The sequence below is a fragment of the Filicampus tigris genome, chromosome 8, assembly GCF_054856515.1.
Source record: "Filicampus tigris isolate MCC_2025a chromosome 8, RoL_Ftig_1.0, whole genome shotgun sequence".
Classification (NCBI taxonomy): Eukaryota; Metazoa; Chordata; class Actinopteri; order Syngnathiformes; family Syngnathidae; genus Filicampus; species Filicampus tigris.
Genome location: NC_141224.1, coordinates 21,156,363 through 21,173,810, shown reverse-complemented (window position 1 = coordinate 21,173,810; position 17,448 = coordinate 21,156,363). Strand labels below are relative to the sequence as shown.

General features: G+C 40.2%; 1 protein-coding gene across 2 annotated transcripts in view; it reads left to right on the top strand.

The window, feature by feature from the left end:
- me1 (malic enzyme 1, NADP(+)-dependent, cytosolic) overlaps positions 1–16,950 on the top strand; it is an 87,064-nt gene extending 70,114 nt beyond the window's left edge. The window contains exons 6-14 of one of the 2 annotated variants that reach the window (XM_086037362.1): positions 53–156; positions 8,759–8,868; positions 10,029–10,126; positions 10,436–10,549; positions 10,980–11,085; positions 12,976–13,118; positions 13,214–13,387; positions 16,182–16,280; positions 16,367–16,950. In XM_086037362.1, the coding sequence (XP_085893488.1) occupies positions 53–156; positions 8,759–8,868; positions 10,029–10,126; positions 10,436–10,549; positions 10,980–11,085; positions 12,976–13,118; positions 13,214–13,387; positions 16,182–16,280; positions 16,367–16,534 (1,116 nt within the window). In that variant the 3' untranslated portion in view covers positions 16,535–16,950. Of the gene's footprint in view, positions 1–52; positions 157–8,758; positions 8,873–10,028; positions 10,127–10,435; positions 10,550–10,979; positions 11,086–12,975; positions 13,119–13,213; positions 13,388–16,181; positions 16,281–16,366 lie in introns of both variants that reach the window. The other variant, XM_086037363.1, reaches the window with a different exon arrangement.
- The last annotated feature ends 498 nt before the right edge of the window (positions 16,951–17,448 follow it).

The window sequence follows — 17,448 nt, the reverse complement described above, 5'->3', positions numbered from 1 at the left end:
ACCTCCCGGTAGTTTCATGTCTCTTTTATCCTCTCCATTTTGTGTTTTTCAGGCACTATTGCAAGATCCACTGTACATTGGGCTCAGGCACAAGAGGGTGCGAGGCCAGGCATATGATGACCTGCTGGATGAATTTATGAAGGCTGTGTCGGACAGGTATGTTCATATTCAATTCATCATGTCCCCACTTCCTCTTGACAGTCTGCTGCTGTGATTTTAAGACCACAGCTCTCTTAAGCCATTTGGAGCCTACTGTATATGCACGCAGTGTGTGATGTAGACTCATTTTATAGGATTCAGCTGTCTGGAAAACAATTTACCAGTGAATGATTGGACTTTTATGAGTGGAATTTTGGGTCCCATGTTATTCAAAACCGTGCATAATAACCAACTTTGTTCATGATGACCAGACCGTATTGAAAAATGATCAGAGAGCCACTAAACCCACCAGCGATTTCATTCACAACCACTAAAATGGGTTAACGTGCCGAGTTCATGTCCTTGATGACAGTTTTGTGTACATTTGATTTATTTGGGTGCCGTTACATAGTTATATGTCCTTTACATTGCAGTAAACTACTACAGAGGCAGCATCATGGCCCCTGATGTGCTTGGCTAGGTTAGTCCTGGTCAGAACAGAAATAGAATTTGGAAAATTACCACAGCTCTAATAACTGGGTAGCTTTTCAACTACAGGGAAGAGCAGTGCTTTTCCCCAAAAAGTAGTCAGTTTTGTAGGAAAAATGAATAATTACAGGCTCTGGGATTGAGTGAATGATTATAGCTCTAGTTGGCTTGTAAGTAATACAGATGTTTATTTTTCTGACAAATACAACAGGCATGAACCCAATTACTCCATATAACTATATACAAATAGGATGCATTTTGAAACCATCGTTTTAAAGATAACTTTCAATTGAAATACAATCATGTACTGCAACTATTTCATTAAATTTGCTAACACACATGTATATATACATATACATTAGGGGTGTAACGGTACACTCGGGTGTATTAATACTGTACGTTTCGGTATGGCATGTTCGGTACGATCCACTTGCATTCGGTTCGGTCCACTTATTAGCGCGAGCTTACGCGCGAACGCTGACTGTTGCATGCGGGAGATGAGAAAATACAGGAAAATACAATACAAAACATCTTTATTGATATAGAGCCTTCACAACAGCTGCAGCTCTAACACAAACGCCCTGTTACGCCCAATTCTAAATGTGCAAAAGTCTTACAAAATACCCCAAAAAAAGAAAACTCCACCCTTTCACGCAGGTAGACTGCGCTTTGCGCTAGACTTGCGTAGGGCCCTACGTCTCCCAGCTGGCCTGGGAACGCCTTGGGATCCCCCCGGAAGAGTTGGAAAAAGAGGCTGGGCTTCCCTGCTTCCCTGCCAAAGCTGTTGACTTTTGAATATGGATGGGTGGAAGTTTATACACTTAATGTGGCACATAATATCAATATTACTACAGCAGAAGGTTTTAATGTTTTGTGAGGCTTTGAATGTCAGTTTTGTTTGTTTGTATGTCAGAATTTCCATATGTGTGTCAATGTTATAAGAAAATAACGTGAAAGCAGAAATTATACAGTATGCCCTTATCCTTGATATTTGTTTTATATTTTTGCTCAGGTACTGTCACAATTAAAGGAGTTGTGGCTGTGTGTCACATCTTTTGGTAGGTTCTGTCAGAATTTAATTCACCCTGTAAATAGATAGTCTGAGGGCTTTCCCACCAGGCTTGCTGGCAGATGCTCACACTCTTGAGAAAGACCTGGACACACAGACAAAACAACCTCGCTGCCAAATGAGTTTGAGTTGTGGAATCTCTTTTTCTTTCATAGCAGCCATGAACTCAGGCTGGACAAAGTCAAATTACAGTACAAGTGATGCTCACAAACAATAGGATGTAGTGTTTGAGGTTTTAGGCTCTAGTCTGCCATCTTGACCATCAGGAGAACCAATGATCTTGTAATATGTGAAATTTACAGATGTTATCTTTGTTACTTTATGTATTTGGCAACTAAAATCCTATAGTATGACAGGGACATTTGAGGTTATTGAATAATACATTGCGGATTGCAAAAGTCCAGACAAAAAAGCCACTTCAGTTTATGTGATGGAGGAATACATACTGTATGAAGGTATAGCGTGCCTTCATCAGCCCTATGCTTTGCTGGGACTAAATTTTGCCATCTATCTGTGTTAAAATTATTTATATAAAACCCATTTTAGGCCCTCATTATATAATTTCCTCCAAATGTTGCATTACAAAACATAAGGTCATTGTTGTTCTCCCTATGTTTTATTTATCAGCCAACCACCGGCAAATATTTGGTAAACACCAGGAAACTTCAATCTGCCTATCCCGACGGACATTGGGCGATAGGCGGGTTACGCTCTGAGCTAGGCGCTAACGAATTGTAGAGAAAATATGGACAAGCAGTCATTCACACATTCACACCTGCATACAATTTTGCGTTTTCAATGAACCTAGCGGGCATGTTTTTGGAATATGGGAGGAAACCAGAGTACCAGCAGAACACTCACTCGGGCACTGGGAGAAAATGCAAACTCCACACCGGAAGACCGGAGACTAGATTTGAACCCACAACCCACAACCTCTGAACTATGAGGCAGATATGACGCTCCATTATGAATCTGATAAACCAGGGGTCGTCAATCCTGTTCCTCGAGGGCCGCTTCTCTGGATGTTTTCCATCTCTAGCTCCTGCAACACACCTGATTCAAATGATCAGGATCGTTATCCAACTTCTGCAGACCTTGCAGATTATCTGATCATTTGAATCAGGTGTGTTGCAGCAGGAAGGGATAAAAAACAGGCAGGACAGTGGCCCTCAAGGAACAGGATTGAAGACCCTTGTGCTAAACAATATCAGTGTCACCAAGCACATTTCCTTTTCACAGCGTTTGTGGTTTTGCACATTTTTCCATGGTTTTGTTTTCCCTGAAAAAACATCTGAATATCTGTCTGTACCATAAATTGAACCATTTTGATCCTAATTAGGACAACAATGCATGAACATGAGTATTTCAATAAATACAGAGCTGGGCATTTTACTATAAACTGAGCGTCCGTTATTCATCATCCGTCTGCAGCGTGGGTAATCTTCTGTTGTCCGTCATTCTCCTTTTTTTCTGGTGGTAAAAAAAATTGTATGTACTAAAAAAGGCCGGTCCGCCTCTAATTTTAAACGGGCCAACTTTGGCGATTCCGACAACATTTTCACTAGCGCCCAGCTCTGCAGGAATATACAGTGCTTTGTAAATACACATCTAATCTCTTAAAGCAGTTCATATTTAAAAACAAAGAGCGCCATTAACGTACATATTTATTAAACAGGCACAATCACGTCGGGCCATTTCGGTACACATGGTATTTTGACACCTGCAGCTCAAAAATTCTGTTGCTTTCCTTAAAATTGTTTACTTATTTATTTATTTATTTATTTTTCAAATGTTAGGGTAAAAGAGGGTCTGAAAATGTCTGGCAGTGAATGAGTTAAAAACTCGCTTTTCTGACTGAGCTTCTACTCTTTTAAACAAGTCATGCCGCATTTTCCCCCATGAAATTTGGCAAATCTCTTGATTGGCTCATTATAGTTACGTGACCACAACAGGGTCTTCACTGCGCGTAGCTCATACACAGTCTGTGACAGCCGGCTGTGGGGGGAAAATAATGTGGTGCGACTGTGCACGTACTTAATTCAACGGAAATCAACCAAGGGTACGAATAAGACCTTGACTCAGTCTGGCTCCAGACTGCTGTCATTTGAAGATACCGCCATATGATGCGTTTGATTGAACCAAATCAGATGTTTCACAAAAAGTCATTAAAATGACAATGGGATAAAATGAACAACACAGATGTCCTCCACACGTACACACGCATGCGCACACACACAGCCATAAACATCCAAACACTCCCTCGATCTTCATTGGCTAAACACCAAGAAGGTTCTAAAACTGGGAAGATATTCCACTTTCTCTTCAATCCCACAACCTCAGTAGTAGTTAGATGGTTAGAGAATGTTGGTCTAGATTTTTATTTCACGTTTCTCTTGTCTATCATTCTGATATTTTTGTTGAAGTGACTAAGCTTTCCTACCCTGTCATTTATCCCTAAAAAAGATTACCCTTACGTTTGACAAATGTACAATATAATCTTTTGTCTTAACTAAATCAGGAGAAGTGTTGCCATATCCTCTTCTTCTTTAGATGATCCTTTAGTCTTGTTTGTGTATGAAATTTGGTGACCTTGCCAATAGGAAGCTACACCAGAAAAAGGTCAGCGCCCTGTTGTTGCTTTACTCCATTTACTAAAAGTCCCAACACAATAAAAGATTTGTAGCGCTCTTCTTTGTCCATTCTTCTTTGTCTTCTTGCAGGCGCGCTGTGCTTTTAGGCCTGCTCTCTGCTTGATAGAAAACACATTTTCTCCACAACACGACTGCTGTGTTGGCAGCCAGGATCTCAGTCCCAGAATTAGGCAGCGTTTTTTTTTTTATATAGTGCTGCATAAGGAGAAACACCAATGGCACTCTCTTCAGGACATTTGCCTTTAGCATAAAAAAGACGGATAGAAAACAGAAAACCACCTCATCTGAACTGGTAATGGCAACAAAGCATTTCACCTCCCTTTTGGGCGGACTGCACGGCAGGTGTGTGATGAGCTTTCGAGGCAGTTTGCCACTGTTTGCATGACCTCTCCCAATTTCCTCTGTTGCTCACTCACTGAAACATGAGCGCTGGTGTTTTTAATACAGCTTTCAAACACCTCTGTCCTTTTATGCCCTTCCTTTTTTGACTGAATTTCAGAGGAATCAAAATGATGTCCAAATTCTGTTATTTTCAACACATCTGCCTTTGAAGAGGTGAATCTTTCCGAAACGTGTCATCTAGAGCAGTGTTTTTCAAACTCTGCGTGTGCCGCGAGATATTTTCACGTGTGCCGCGGGAAATTATCTAATTTGTGTGCCTGTGCGGTCTAACGCCTGGCAGCGTAATCATGTCTTTACTACGTTGTAGTACCAGCAGGCAGCAGCAGAAGCAGGTAGCTAATTGTCTTTGTTTAGAGACAAGCGAATTAGTGACGCATGTTTATCCAAACAAGCCCATGTTTCACACTGAGTAAGTATCAATATGAAACATAATAAAATACTTTTTTCTTTGTGTTTATTTAATTCCTATTCAGGACGTTATAATATAACATCATTCTTCAATGTTAAAAAAATGTTTATATAAACAATATAACACTCAGCTGGTGTTGTGCCGCGGGATTTTTTCAATGAAATAAATGTGCCTTGACTCAAAAAAGTTTGAAAAACACTGATCTAGAGCATAGATAAAACATTTACACATCCCTGTTCAAATGCCAAGTTTTTGTGATAAAAAATAAAGGTAAAACATTTCAAAACTTTGTCTACCATTAAACCTGGAGTATGAGACGTTTTTTTGTTAGGAAAAAAAAAAGTCATTTTCACCTAAGCCACTACTAACGACGACATAGTGCTTATTAAGCCTATCAACTCCTCTAAGATGTTGCTGTAGTATTCAGTATTTTACCTCGTATATTTTGTGTCAACCGCTGACATTCCCACACTGACACGCTTGATGGTGCACTGAAAATGATGTAGCGGAAATAATGCAATTTACCTAGCAAAGGTGGAACACGGCCCCTCGTGTCCCATTTGTAAAAAGCTAATTAAATATATTTTGAAAACATTGTCATATAATAATTACAATACAATAATACAATACAATTTTATTTATATAGCACATTTCATACTGTGCAAATGAAATCAAATTTAAAGTGGAAATAATCATTTCAGATGCTTTAGCTGTCCGACAAGTTGAGTGACGTAAAATACATAAAGCACAAACGCAGCAATAATTGGCTACTCTGTCTGCATTTGACTGCCTGGGATATTTCTGTCTGATAGCTTCATCACAAATGCAGACAGGCTTTGATATAAAAATGAAACAGTAACTGCCTCAAAAGAAGCCCACACATCTTACGAGGGTCAATTAAGCATCCATCCACCAAATAAAAAAAACGAACGCCCAACAAAGTGCCTGGCATAAAATACACAAAGCACAAATGCAGCAAAAATAGGGAATGACTCACTCTGTCTGCATTTTACTGCCTGGAATGTTTCTGTCTGATATCATCATCATCACAAAATTTGATGTGAAAAGAAAATAATTATTGCTGCAAAGTCCGCACCATTTTCCAGATGAACTATATCTGCCTAATAAGCTGCCTGACTTAAAATACATTCAGCACCAAACAACACAGCCACAGTATGCAGCAATGATGGAGATACACAAAACAATGACCTCTTCCAAAGAATATATAACTTTTGGAATTACTTACATTCATGCATAAATTGGTCCTAAAATGAGATCTGGACTCCAGTCAAGTCACAACAATAGACTAACACTATTTTCTTCAACCAAAACCACAAACAATTGCATGTTTTCATGTTTCAATGCTCTGAGTTTCCAAACGGTCCGAGTGAATCAGTGTGCACTCCAAGAGTATTTCCGAACGCACCTGCTCTCAGAGTGGTGTTCCAGAGTCAGAATACATTTCTGAACACTCCTTGGAGAACGGGGATTCTTGGTGCCAGTGCAAGCTTTGATTTTAAAGTTCCACCTGAGTATAAGTCGGAGGAGCAGTCAAACTATGAAAAAAGTGTGACTTATTGTCCGAAAAATACGGTAAACGAAATAGGGCAGAGGATCCTAACGGGACAGGAAAGTTTATTTGTTTCTGTTGTACAAAAATGCAGTTGTGTGTGTGTTTGTGTTAGTGTATATATGTATTCTCAACTGGGTCATTTCCTGCATTCAAATTTGAGGAGGTACTGTATATGTGTAAAATTTCAAAGATTAATTGATTTACATGAGCCCAGTATTATCGGATAGATCTTTTAAAGACGTTGTTCATTGCAGTCACTACGTGAAACAATTGATAAATCTCAGGGTAGGAAAAATCCTAATCATTTCAAAACTACAATGAATATCAAATTAAAATTACCAACAGCATTGCTATGATTTTTGTTTCTGATCACATAACACGGCCCAGCAAGGTCCATGTGCACGTCCCTCCCACAAAGTCAGCTGGGATAGGCTCCAGCTGACCCATGTGACCCTGTGTTGGGTAGAAAATAAATGAATGAATCATGTCGTACGTATTTGCACACACCTGTTGCTAGGCAGAGGCTATTGTTCTAAAACCTAATATAGGCATTCAGTCATGCTATGTTGTTACCGTTGTTCCCGTGGAAACATGGGCATAGGGTGAGACAGGGTCGTCACTTAGTCGCCACATTGAGCGATGCGGCGGAACTCCACACTTTCATCAAAAGCAGCGTTATAAGAGTCTATTAGACAAATATGTATTCGTTTTTTTCCCTTTACAGTTTACTGCACTATAGTTCTGTATTCTTACCAGGTCATCTGATTGTTGGCAATTAAAAAAAAAAAATCTGAATGTGCCTCCAAAATAATTCAAACACATTTGTCAATAATCATGTGACCTATAGCCTCATGTGCGAAGCACTGTGGCTTGAGAGACGATCGTCCACGGGTGCGGTTGCGAACGAAAGATTCTGCCGGTCAATGTCCAAATACTTTGTACATCTGTTATGCTTGACGCCGGTCTCAAAGACGGATGCCTCTTGCAAGTTTTTGTCGCCGCAGGGGGGTGACACTGTTTCCTGGTTTATACACATGAGTATGTGTATTCTTGCCTGGACAAAGACATTTTCATGCCCCTTAAAAGTAATTCATTATGGGGTGGCGTGGGCGGGGGCTGCTGTGGCTGCCCACCTGAGATGGATGCCTCAGCCCCCGTTTTGCACGCTACTGACAAAGAACGGTTTGCTGCTGGAGTTTAGCATCAAATTGCATTTGAACGCTAAAGACTGCAAAAGAACCCTCACAAACATTTCATTATCAGGCTATACCCAGTGGACACATCTCTTTAGTTGTATCTGTTTGACATTGAGTTGTCAGACAGACAGGTCATCAGAATGACACCTTTATCCCGTTCAGTCTTTCCTTTCCCCCTGTTCTGCCAGGCTTTTAATCTTAAAGTGTGAGCGGCCTTTTGCAAACATTCTGTAAATTCCTTAACAGAAGGCCCATCTGGTGAAAGGCATGGGAACTTGGCATTCCTCAAACAAAATATCGCTTCAAAATCTAATTTCACGGCTCATAACGCTGAGCTTATTTTGGTTGCATAAGGTTTTTACAAGCTATTCTTGACACTGGCTTCTGTGTTGCATTAGTAAACGTTTGATTGGGACACTGGGTGCCCATTGAGTTCTTTTTGTCTTTTAAATTGGGTAATTTGTCTTTGTTTTCTGTGCATATTTGACTGTTCTGTTGAAATTCATCATCAGGGAAAAGGTGTCAGCTTGCAATTCAGAACAGTGTCCAATGGTTTTGTGGTTTTATTCTTTGTAGTGTATTAAAGATTTTTGCTCGACTTGATTTGGCTTCAATTCAAAGAGGATATATTTTAGATTTGCAGAAAATTGAAGTCATGAACCTTAAGCATGTCAACACCTGGATTTAGCATTCTCAACTGGGGTGCAGAGCGCCCTCCCCAGGAATGCATTAAAGCAGCACCTGCAGCGTGCGGATTGTTTTCCACATTATTTTAACAACCAAAATAATTAATCCCTAAATCAATGGTAAATGTATCCCTCCTTTTTGCAGGTATGGAATGGACTGCCTGATTCAGTTTGAAGACTTTGCAAACGTGAACGCTTTCCGATTGCTCAGCAAGTACAGAAACATGTATTGCACATTCAACGATGACATCCAAGGTAGCTGGGCACACGAAAACTGCTTATCATTTGCCGCTTTGTCTTTTTTATAAGTGTGTACAACTTATCTTAGTTTGTTTATTAAGTTATATAGTACGGTGTCAGGTTTATGTTATAGTGTTTTCTGAAATGTGATGTCCTTCAATCGTGAAAATTGTATTAATGGTGATGCTTAATTTTGGTTGCTATCAAGAGGTATTAAAGGGCCTGACCGACACAGATTTTTTTAGGCTGATGCAGATACTGATTTTTGGCAGGAAAAAATCTGACTACCGAATAATTGGCCGATTAATAAGAAAAAAATGTATAATGCATTAAATAGCTTCTTTTTTTTTTTCATAATAACGAGACCAGTGTTAACTTGTGTGCAACTGCTGTAAACGGTTAGAGTACATAAAGGTAAAAACAAACGGCAAATATCAGCCATTTGGACGATTATTTTGGCCGATGTTTGAAGGACCATAACCGGGCGACTGATTAATTGGTCAGGCACTTTGAATTACTTTTAAAAAATGTGTTTTATGATTGGATTTTGCATTTGCTATTAGTGTTTAACATATGAAAAATATGTTATCACTGCAAACTACAACCACAATAATACACATATTAAATCAATCCCTCAATCTAAAAGGTGCAGTGTCATCTTTAGAAAGGAAGGATTTTGAATTACAATGAAATAACTTAAGATATATATATATTTATACAGCGGTCACTGTCAGTGCATTAGTTCGCTTGCCAGACTTCTGAGCAATGTGAGTTCAATTCCATCTAAGAGACAGTGTGAAAGTGAGCGTGAATGGTTGTCTGTGTCCGTCTGTTAGCTGTGATCAAATGATGACCAGTCCAGGGTGTAGTCTGCTCATCACCCAAAGTCAGCTGAGATAGGCCCCCGGCTCCGCGCGAATTCTGAATTGAAGAATTCTGTTTCCATACGTCTCTACCATTTGTCCAAGGAAATCCCCCTTGGGGGATGTTCATACGACCAACAATTTCAGATTTTGGCCTTCTGGGGCATTAGGCAAAGAAAACGTTGTTTTCATGGTGCATATAACTAATTTCGATACCAGTAACATACTTTGTAACTGCAGGTGATATATATGCCTCATGTACATATTTGATTGAATGGTTCGTAATTAATGTTGCTTGTAATTTGTCCTCAGGCACTGCTGCAGTGGCGGTAGCTGGACTTTTGGCAGCCCTCCGCATCACCAGGAGCAAAATGAGTGACCACACTGTAGTGTTCCAAGGTGCAGGAGAGGTAGGTTTGGCATGCACAGTGAGACTATACTATTACTTTTACAATCTTTTTTGAACACCCATACATGTCCGTTGATAATGGCAGAAGAGAAGGACTGGGATTTTACAAGGTTTGCAAAATGTAAAAAGGTTTTTGTCTTGCAATGAAATACGTACAGTTATATTATATTAATGTTGTTCTTGAAAAATGAGTTGAATAAGTGTACCCATTTGCTTGTCTGTGTTCATTTGTCCATCCACGCCTTTCTGCTAATGTAAAACTTTCTAATATCATTGTAAAGGTCTTCCCTCCCTGTCATGTTTGTAACAGGCAGCGATGGGGATTGCTGAGCTGATTACAATGGCCATGGAGAAAGAGGGCCTTGCCAAGGAAGACAGTTTGAAGAAGATCTGGATGGTGGATTCCAAGGGCCTCATTGTCAAGGTGTCTTTTTCATTGAAATACTCCTACCATAAGCACACCTGCACTCGGTACGGTTTGCTTTTTCTCTCCTGTGCGTGCATGTTTTTTTTCTTCTACCTGCTTCCTCCAAAATTGCAAAAAATATTGAACTCTCGTAATTGCTTATAGGTTTGAATGCCTGTGGCCTTCATATAGACAAACAGTATAGAAATAGGATGGCTGGATTTGACAGTTTGATATCCTTCTTGTGTGCAAATGACTTGCGGTTATACACTGTGTGTTCCTTCAGTTTAAGTGAGATCACAAATATTTGGCAAGAACATTCAAATTCAGTATAGTTAGAATGGTTTTATTCACCAAGAGTGTTCAAGAGTTAATAGTGACAACATTCATGCCTCGGATCACCCACCTTTACTCTGTCCTGTTCTTTGACATTGTCCACATTCCTAAGGGCCGAGCTCACCTGACGCATGAGAAGGAGAGGTTTGCTCACGAGCACCCACAGATGAAGACCCTAGCGGACGTTGTCCGCGAACTGAAACCAACAGCTCTTATTGGTAAAACAAAATTACTTTTTTAGGGGTGCGCAATGCTTGAAATCACTTTTTTTCTTTGAGGAGCAGTCATACTTATCAATGACTTCATTTGAGGAGCAATTTTTTGCAGGTTAATCCCAGGGACAAGGTTTTTATTCAACAAAAATATGCCAATGTAATAGGGATGTTGAATGTAGGACTGCGGCTGTCAAATATTTCTGCATTCACGTATCCTACTGAGAACTCAATTGCATAAATGATATTTTTCATTAATACATTTCACTTAGTAATAAACAACCAATCGGTTTCCTTGTTTTATACATTCAACAGTTGTTATTTGTAAAATTCACATTTGGTTGTGTTTACCCAACCTGTAGCTGACTAGCTACAGCCCTGCTTTGAGACAGTGACATCACCAAGCTCCACATTTTCCTGCAAACATCCTTTCGCAGTTTTAAGTTTCAATTTGTTTGATTGGGACCCAAAATGTACATTTTGACTCACAAACTGCAATGCGAAACTGCTTATTCCGAGATTTGTTTGTGTGCTACGCTCACACCGCAGGCAAATGCGACCCAGATCGGATTTTTTTGCCCATATGCGACCTGTATCAGATTTTTTTTATGACAATCCGAACGACTCAATTCCGATTTTTTCAAATCCAACCTGGGTCGCTTTCATATGTGGTCCTAAATCGGATACGTGACTTTAATTGAGTCCCACTTGAAACATGAAGCAGAAAGTGGACATTTATGGTGATGGTAGTAATTCAGCCACGGTTCAGATCGATTCATTTTTTACACACAGTTATGACATGACGTCATTGTTTGTGATGTCTCCATGAAATGAGATATTAAAGCCTCGCCTTATAATTTCCCCCAAATACTGTATTTATTTCTACCTCCTACCTAATCGCTTCACTGTAGAAATGCCCCGACACGCTGGACCACATTTACTTCTGCAAACACAACGTCGGGAGCGGTGTCGTATCTTCTTCTGCGCATGCGGGCCACTTTGACGACGCATGTGTTCATATAGCAGACAAGACCGAGGTCGCATTTATAATGTATTATGAACGCTCACACAAAAAAATCGGATTTTTTCAGAAAATCCGAATTGAGCATTAAGACCTGCGTTGTCAACCTAGCCTTATACTGATGGCACTCAAAGCATGTGGCACAGTGGCTCCCAATGAAGAAGGCTATGGCACCTTCTTTCAGTGGTTGGACTTTTTGAAAAGGTTACATATGGGGGTCCTCTGTGTAAGGTATTTGTACTTTTTTCGGAACACGCCACAGTCTGACTTACCCAACTTTTTTAATCCACCCCTTAATATACAATACAGTACAATACAATACAATTTTATTTATATAGCGCATTTCATAACAGCTAGAGCTGTAACAAAGCACTTTATAAACAGTAGACAGTAAATAAAGACAATAAAAGGCCGTAATACACAAGTATTAATAAATATAGATAGAAATATAAATAATACATAAGATATAAATAAAAAAAAACCCTAAACAAATAAAGCCAATAAATTAACATAAAACAGAACAGAGAAATACTACAAAATGAAAATGAATAGTGTGGGAAATGAAATAATAAATTTCATTGAACAAATATTAGAATGTAGATTGTAAATGTAGGCCAGTGCTTCCAATAGTGTACACCGCTAACGCAGTAGAATAGTCCTAATTACAGTAAATACTGGCATGAAAATCACTTGAAGAACATACATAGAAAATAATCACATGAAGAATAGTTGGTATGGCAGCACCTGAGTGTGCCATCTTGTTCCGGGTGAACACACATTCATACCCCGCTGCGCTGAGTGTATTGCCTGCCGCTGGGAATCTCAAAATGCCGCTTAGCAGCACTGTGTTGTTCCTCACTGCCTCTCTGTTTCAGGTGTGGCAGCTGTAGCTGGCGCCTTCTCCGAGCAGATTATCAGGGACATGGCGTCCTTCAACAAACACCCCATCATCTTTGCTCTCAGCAACCCGACCAGCAAAGCCGAATGCACGGCAAAGCAATGTTACACATTCACAGAGGTACTGTGAAAATGCATCTCTGCTTGCATTCATTTGACATTGAAAATGCACGTCCTGCAACTTCAATAGATAACAATACTGGCCTTGTGCTGTAGGGGCGGGGCATCTTTGCCAGTGGCAGTCCATTTGACCCTGTCACCTTACCTGACGGGAGGACATTGTACCCTGGTCAAGGAAACAACGCCTACATCTTTCCCGGTGTGGGCCTTGGTGTCACCGCCTGCGCTATTCCACACATCACTGAGGATGTTTTTCTTACTGCCGCAGAGGTAGCTTTGACATTTGACACTGGCACATATGCACTGAATAGACACTTCATTCACATGTATACTAAGCACACCTATGTGGCCTCTAATGCACTGCCTGTCTAAAAAAGATCAAATCCAGCCAGATAAAGTTGATAGGACCCTTTCATTGGATAATTATTTCCATTTGCAACAAGTTATAGAAAGCTAACTCATGCATTTTTATTTAATTGACAGTCTAAAAAATGTCAGATTCTGTCTTTCAATATGGCAAGTTGGTATAAGTACTTATAAGTACTTTTTATTTACATAGGTGCGGTTTTTACAATTTTCACACTCTTCTACATGGCATCTTGATTTTGTCATTATCGCCAAGGTTTTCAACAGTATGTGTATGTTTTCTTTGAGTGCAACTTCTTTTCTTTTAAACTTTGTAAATACCGTGTTTTCACGACATAAAGGTGCACCGTATTAAAAGGCGCAGTCTCAAGTTACGGGTGCTATTTCTGTATTTAACACATACATAAGGCGCACCGTATTATTGGGCCCAGGCATGGTAAAACCTACGATAACACACGGTAGCATGCGTGCACGCTAAAACATATGCTAGCAAGCATGCTAACGTATGTTTTTAAAAAAGCAGCGGGAGCAAAACTGACTTGGGTTGTTTTTTTATTGAAACATTTAACAATGTACTCACGTAATTGTCAGTGATTAACTGTCATCCATCAAAGTCCTCATCTTCGATCCCCGAAACGAACAGCTGGGCAAACTCTCCATTAAACACGCCAGGTTCGCCTTCGTCATTGTCCGAGTCAGTCTCGCTTGCCTCCTAGTCATTGTGAAGCTGTGTTCGCCGTCCGTCATCCATCGCTCACGCGCCAACTTTGAAGGCCCTATTTACGCCGATGTCCAGTGGTTGGTTAAGCCTCCGGGAATAATGGCAAGCTCGGAGTTCATTTGCTTCACTTGGTTTTTCACAGCGGCTGTGAGATGGGCTCGCATGGAGTCACAGATTAACAGTGACGGTGACGTGCAGAAAAAAACATCCGGTCTCTTTGGCTAAATTCACACCGCAGGTCTTAATGCTCAATTCGGATTTTTTTTAAAAATCCGATTTTTTGTGTTGTGTGTTCATATTACATTTTAAATGCGACCTCAGTCTTGCCTGCTGTATGAACACATCCGTCACGAAAGTGACCTGCATGCGAGACGACGTCACTCCCGTGTTTGCGGAAGTAAATGTGGTCCAGCGTGTCGGGGCATTTATACAGGGAAGCGATTAGGTATGAGGTAGAAATAAATGCAGTATTTGGGGAAAATCACCCGCAGTCAGCCACTCTCTCCTTTTTCTCCTCGTCCATCTAGCCTTTTTGATTGGCCTTGATGATGACCCCGGCCGGAAACTATTCTTTAGGCAGTGTCTTCCTCTTAAAAATCACCATAGGTGGCAGTTTTTGTCCATTACCCTGCCAACCAAGCACAACAGTAAAAGCCGACTTCTCGTGCCCCGTTGTGGTATCGCTACTGTGCTGGTCCCCTTCTTCTCCAGTGTGGTTCACCGGGATGTCGTAAGTGAGCGGCACCTCGTCCAAGTTGGTGATGTGTTTAGCCCGGATGCGTTTGTCGACAATCTTATTACTACAGTAGAAGCGGAAGATGGCCTGCTTTCCTTGTAATCCGCTGGAAGGTGGTCCTTGCCGGGATGTGTAACAATGTGGTATGTTGTTGTTGTTGTTATCCGTTACGCCAATAGGGGGCAATCATGCACTGTTGAGAGAGTGGAAGCCGAATGTGTAACAGGTTGTTGACGCTGATAAACTGCATGTTCGAATGAATGCCGACCGAGTTGGGCTAAAGCAAAGAAGCCGGACGTGTTTTTTATTAAAACATTCACAGATATTGGAACTCGGTGCACACAAGCCACACCGCATTATAAGGCGGACCGTCCATTTTGGAGAAAATTTTAGACTTTTAAGTGTGCCTTATAGTCGTGAAAATACGGTAACAGTCAGTATTTAATAATTGTTAGAAGACTTCCCAGGATCTTCTTATGAATTAATGGTGACAATCCTCAAAATACTTATATAAGAAATGAGCAGAATACAAGTATGAAGGCAGTGGTTAGCTCATCTGTTCACACTCAAGCGGTCCCTGTTTCAGATATTTTGCAGTTGCATGCATCAGGTTAACTGGAGACTCCGATTTTGGCTAGAGCTGTAAATAGTTGGTTGTCTGTATGCTTTCTGTGATTTGCTCTCGCCCAAAGTCACCTGGGATAGGCTCCAGCTTACCCATGACCCTCATGAGGACAGGCGGTAGAGAAAATGGATGAATTAAAGTACCTTTATTCATCATTTTATCTATATACGCAGAGTAATAACACATCAAAGTTTGAAAACAGTCAAAATGACTGCTCTTGCGCTCCTAGTGTTAATCAACAGCTGTAGATTCACATTGAGAAACAATTTAACTTAGAAAATACAACATAACTCATTCACTGCCAAAGACAAATGTATTTGTCTTTTCACAGTCCAGCCATTCAATCCCAGGAACACACTTACATTTTTTACAATTTTTCAAACGTTAGGGTAAAAGAGGGTCTGAAAATGTCTAGCAGCGAATGAGTTAACATAAATGTTCAGATGTTTCAATCCATCCGTCCATCTATACCACTTACTTGTGCTCGTTAGAGTTGTGACTAAAAAGTGGTATATCAACTGGATGGATGGATGTCGCTTGGCAGGTTTGTCTTCCGTTTAAGTCCAAACACTTCTTTATGAGCTTGCTGATGATTTGTGTGTTTTCGGTAAAACAGGCTCTTGCTGATCTTGTGACAGAGAAGGATCTTTTTGAGGGAAGACTGTATCCACCTCTCAGCTCCATCAGGGAGGTCTCTCTTGTGCTGGCAGTCAAGGTGAGAGCTCAGCTCATGTTTATTGACGTTTTCCTTTAGTGCCCTATGTTTATTCATTTTTCCCATGTGACACATTTGTGTTACAGATAATGGAATATGCCTATGAGCACAACATAGCTAGACTTCGCCCAGAGCCTTCTGACAAAGAAGCATACATGCGCTCGCTGATTTTCACCACTAACTATGATGACTTTACTGTGGACTCGTACCGCTGGCCAGAGGACAGCATGACAGTCCAGTCGTGCAAACTTTGACATAATGAGCCTCGGTGAAGTTCAAGTAAACCACTGTTATCCAAAGATAAGCACAGATGAGCTGCTTGGAATTTATTTTTTACCATACGGTACTAGTATGGATTTTATGGTAACAACACTGGCATAAAAGCACCATTGGATGTGTGATGCTGCTAAAAGAAGTTTCCACCAAGTCATTACTTTCCCCGCTAAGGTTCTGGTAGTTGAGATTATTTTAGTCAAGGTAAAGGGGGTTAATGTAGGTGGAACAGATTTTATGTATTCAGAATGTCTTCATTCTAAGCCACAGACTTGTCACATTGAAGTGTGCAACCACCTGTTTTGTGAAATTGTACTGTAATATTCTGATTGTATTTGGATGATGCCATCTACGGTAGTATGTGAAGATATTTTGAATAAAAATCGATTTGATTCTTGTTGTCTTTGTCCAAACCGTACTTTTGTACAATTAGCGCATGGATTTTCTGAGTATTGGACTGTGGATTTCAAATAAAAATAATAAAAACACAGGCAAAAATGGAGATTTGAAAGCATTTTAGTCCTGCTTGAAGTAACCTGGTGAGTTACACTTTTTGTATCCGTATAATTGTTTGCCTATTCTATTCTATTCACTCAATTACATGGACAGCCAAGTCTGTAGGGTTGCTTTGATCATTCTTGACGATCCTTTTTAGAGACATCTTTTCATGGTAATCTACTGCCCTCTAGGGGTTGACATTTGAAGTTGCAATGAAATTCAAAATGCTTCCCATATTTTGCACAAACGATTTGAAGGTCAGCTACAGGGAAACAGATATACATATTTTTGTTTAACTCACATAAATCACAAATAAATCCATGCTTCATTACATGCTGTCGACATCCAATTTGATCTCACTCAAATGTTTTCAAAGGCGCAAATTGGGAAAAGACAA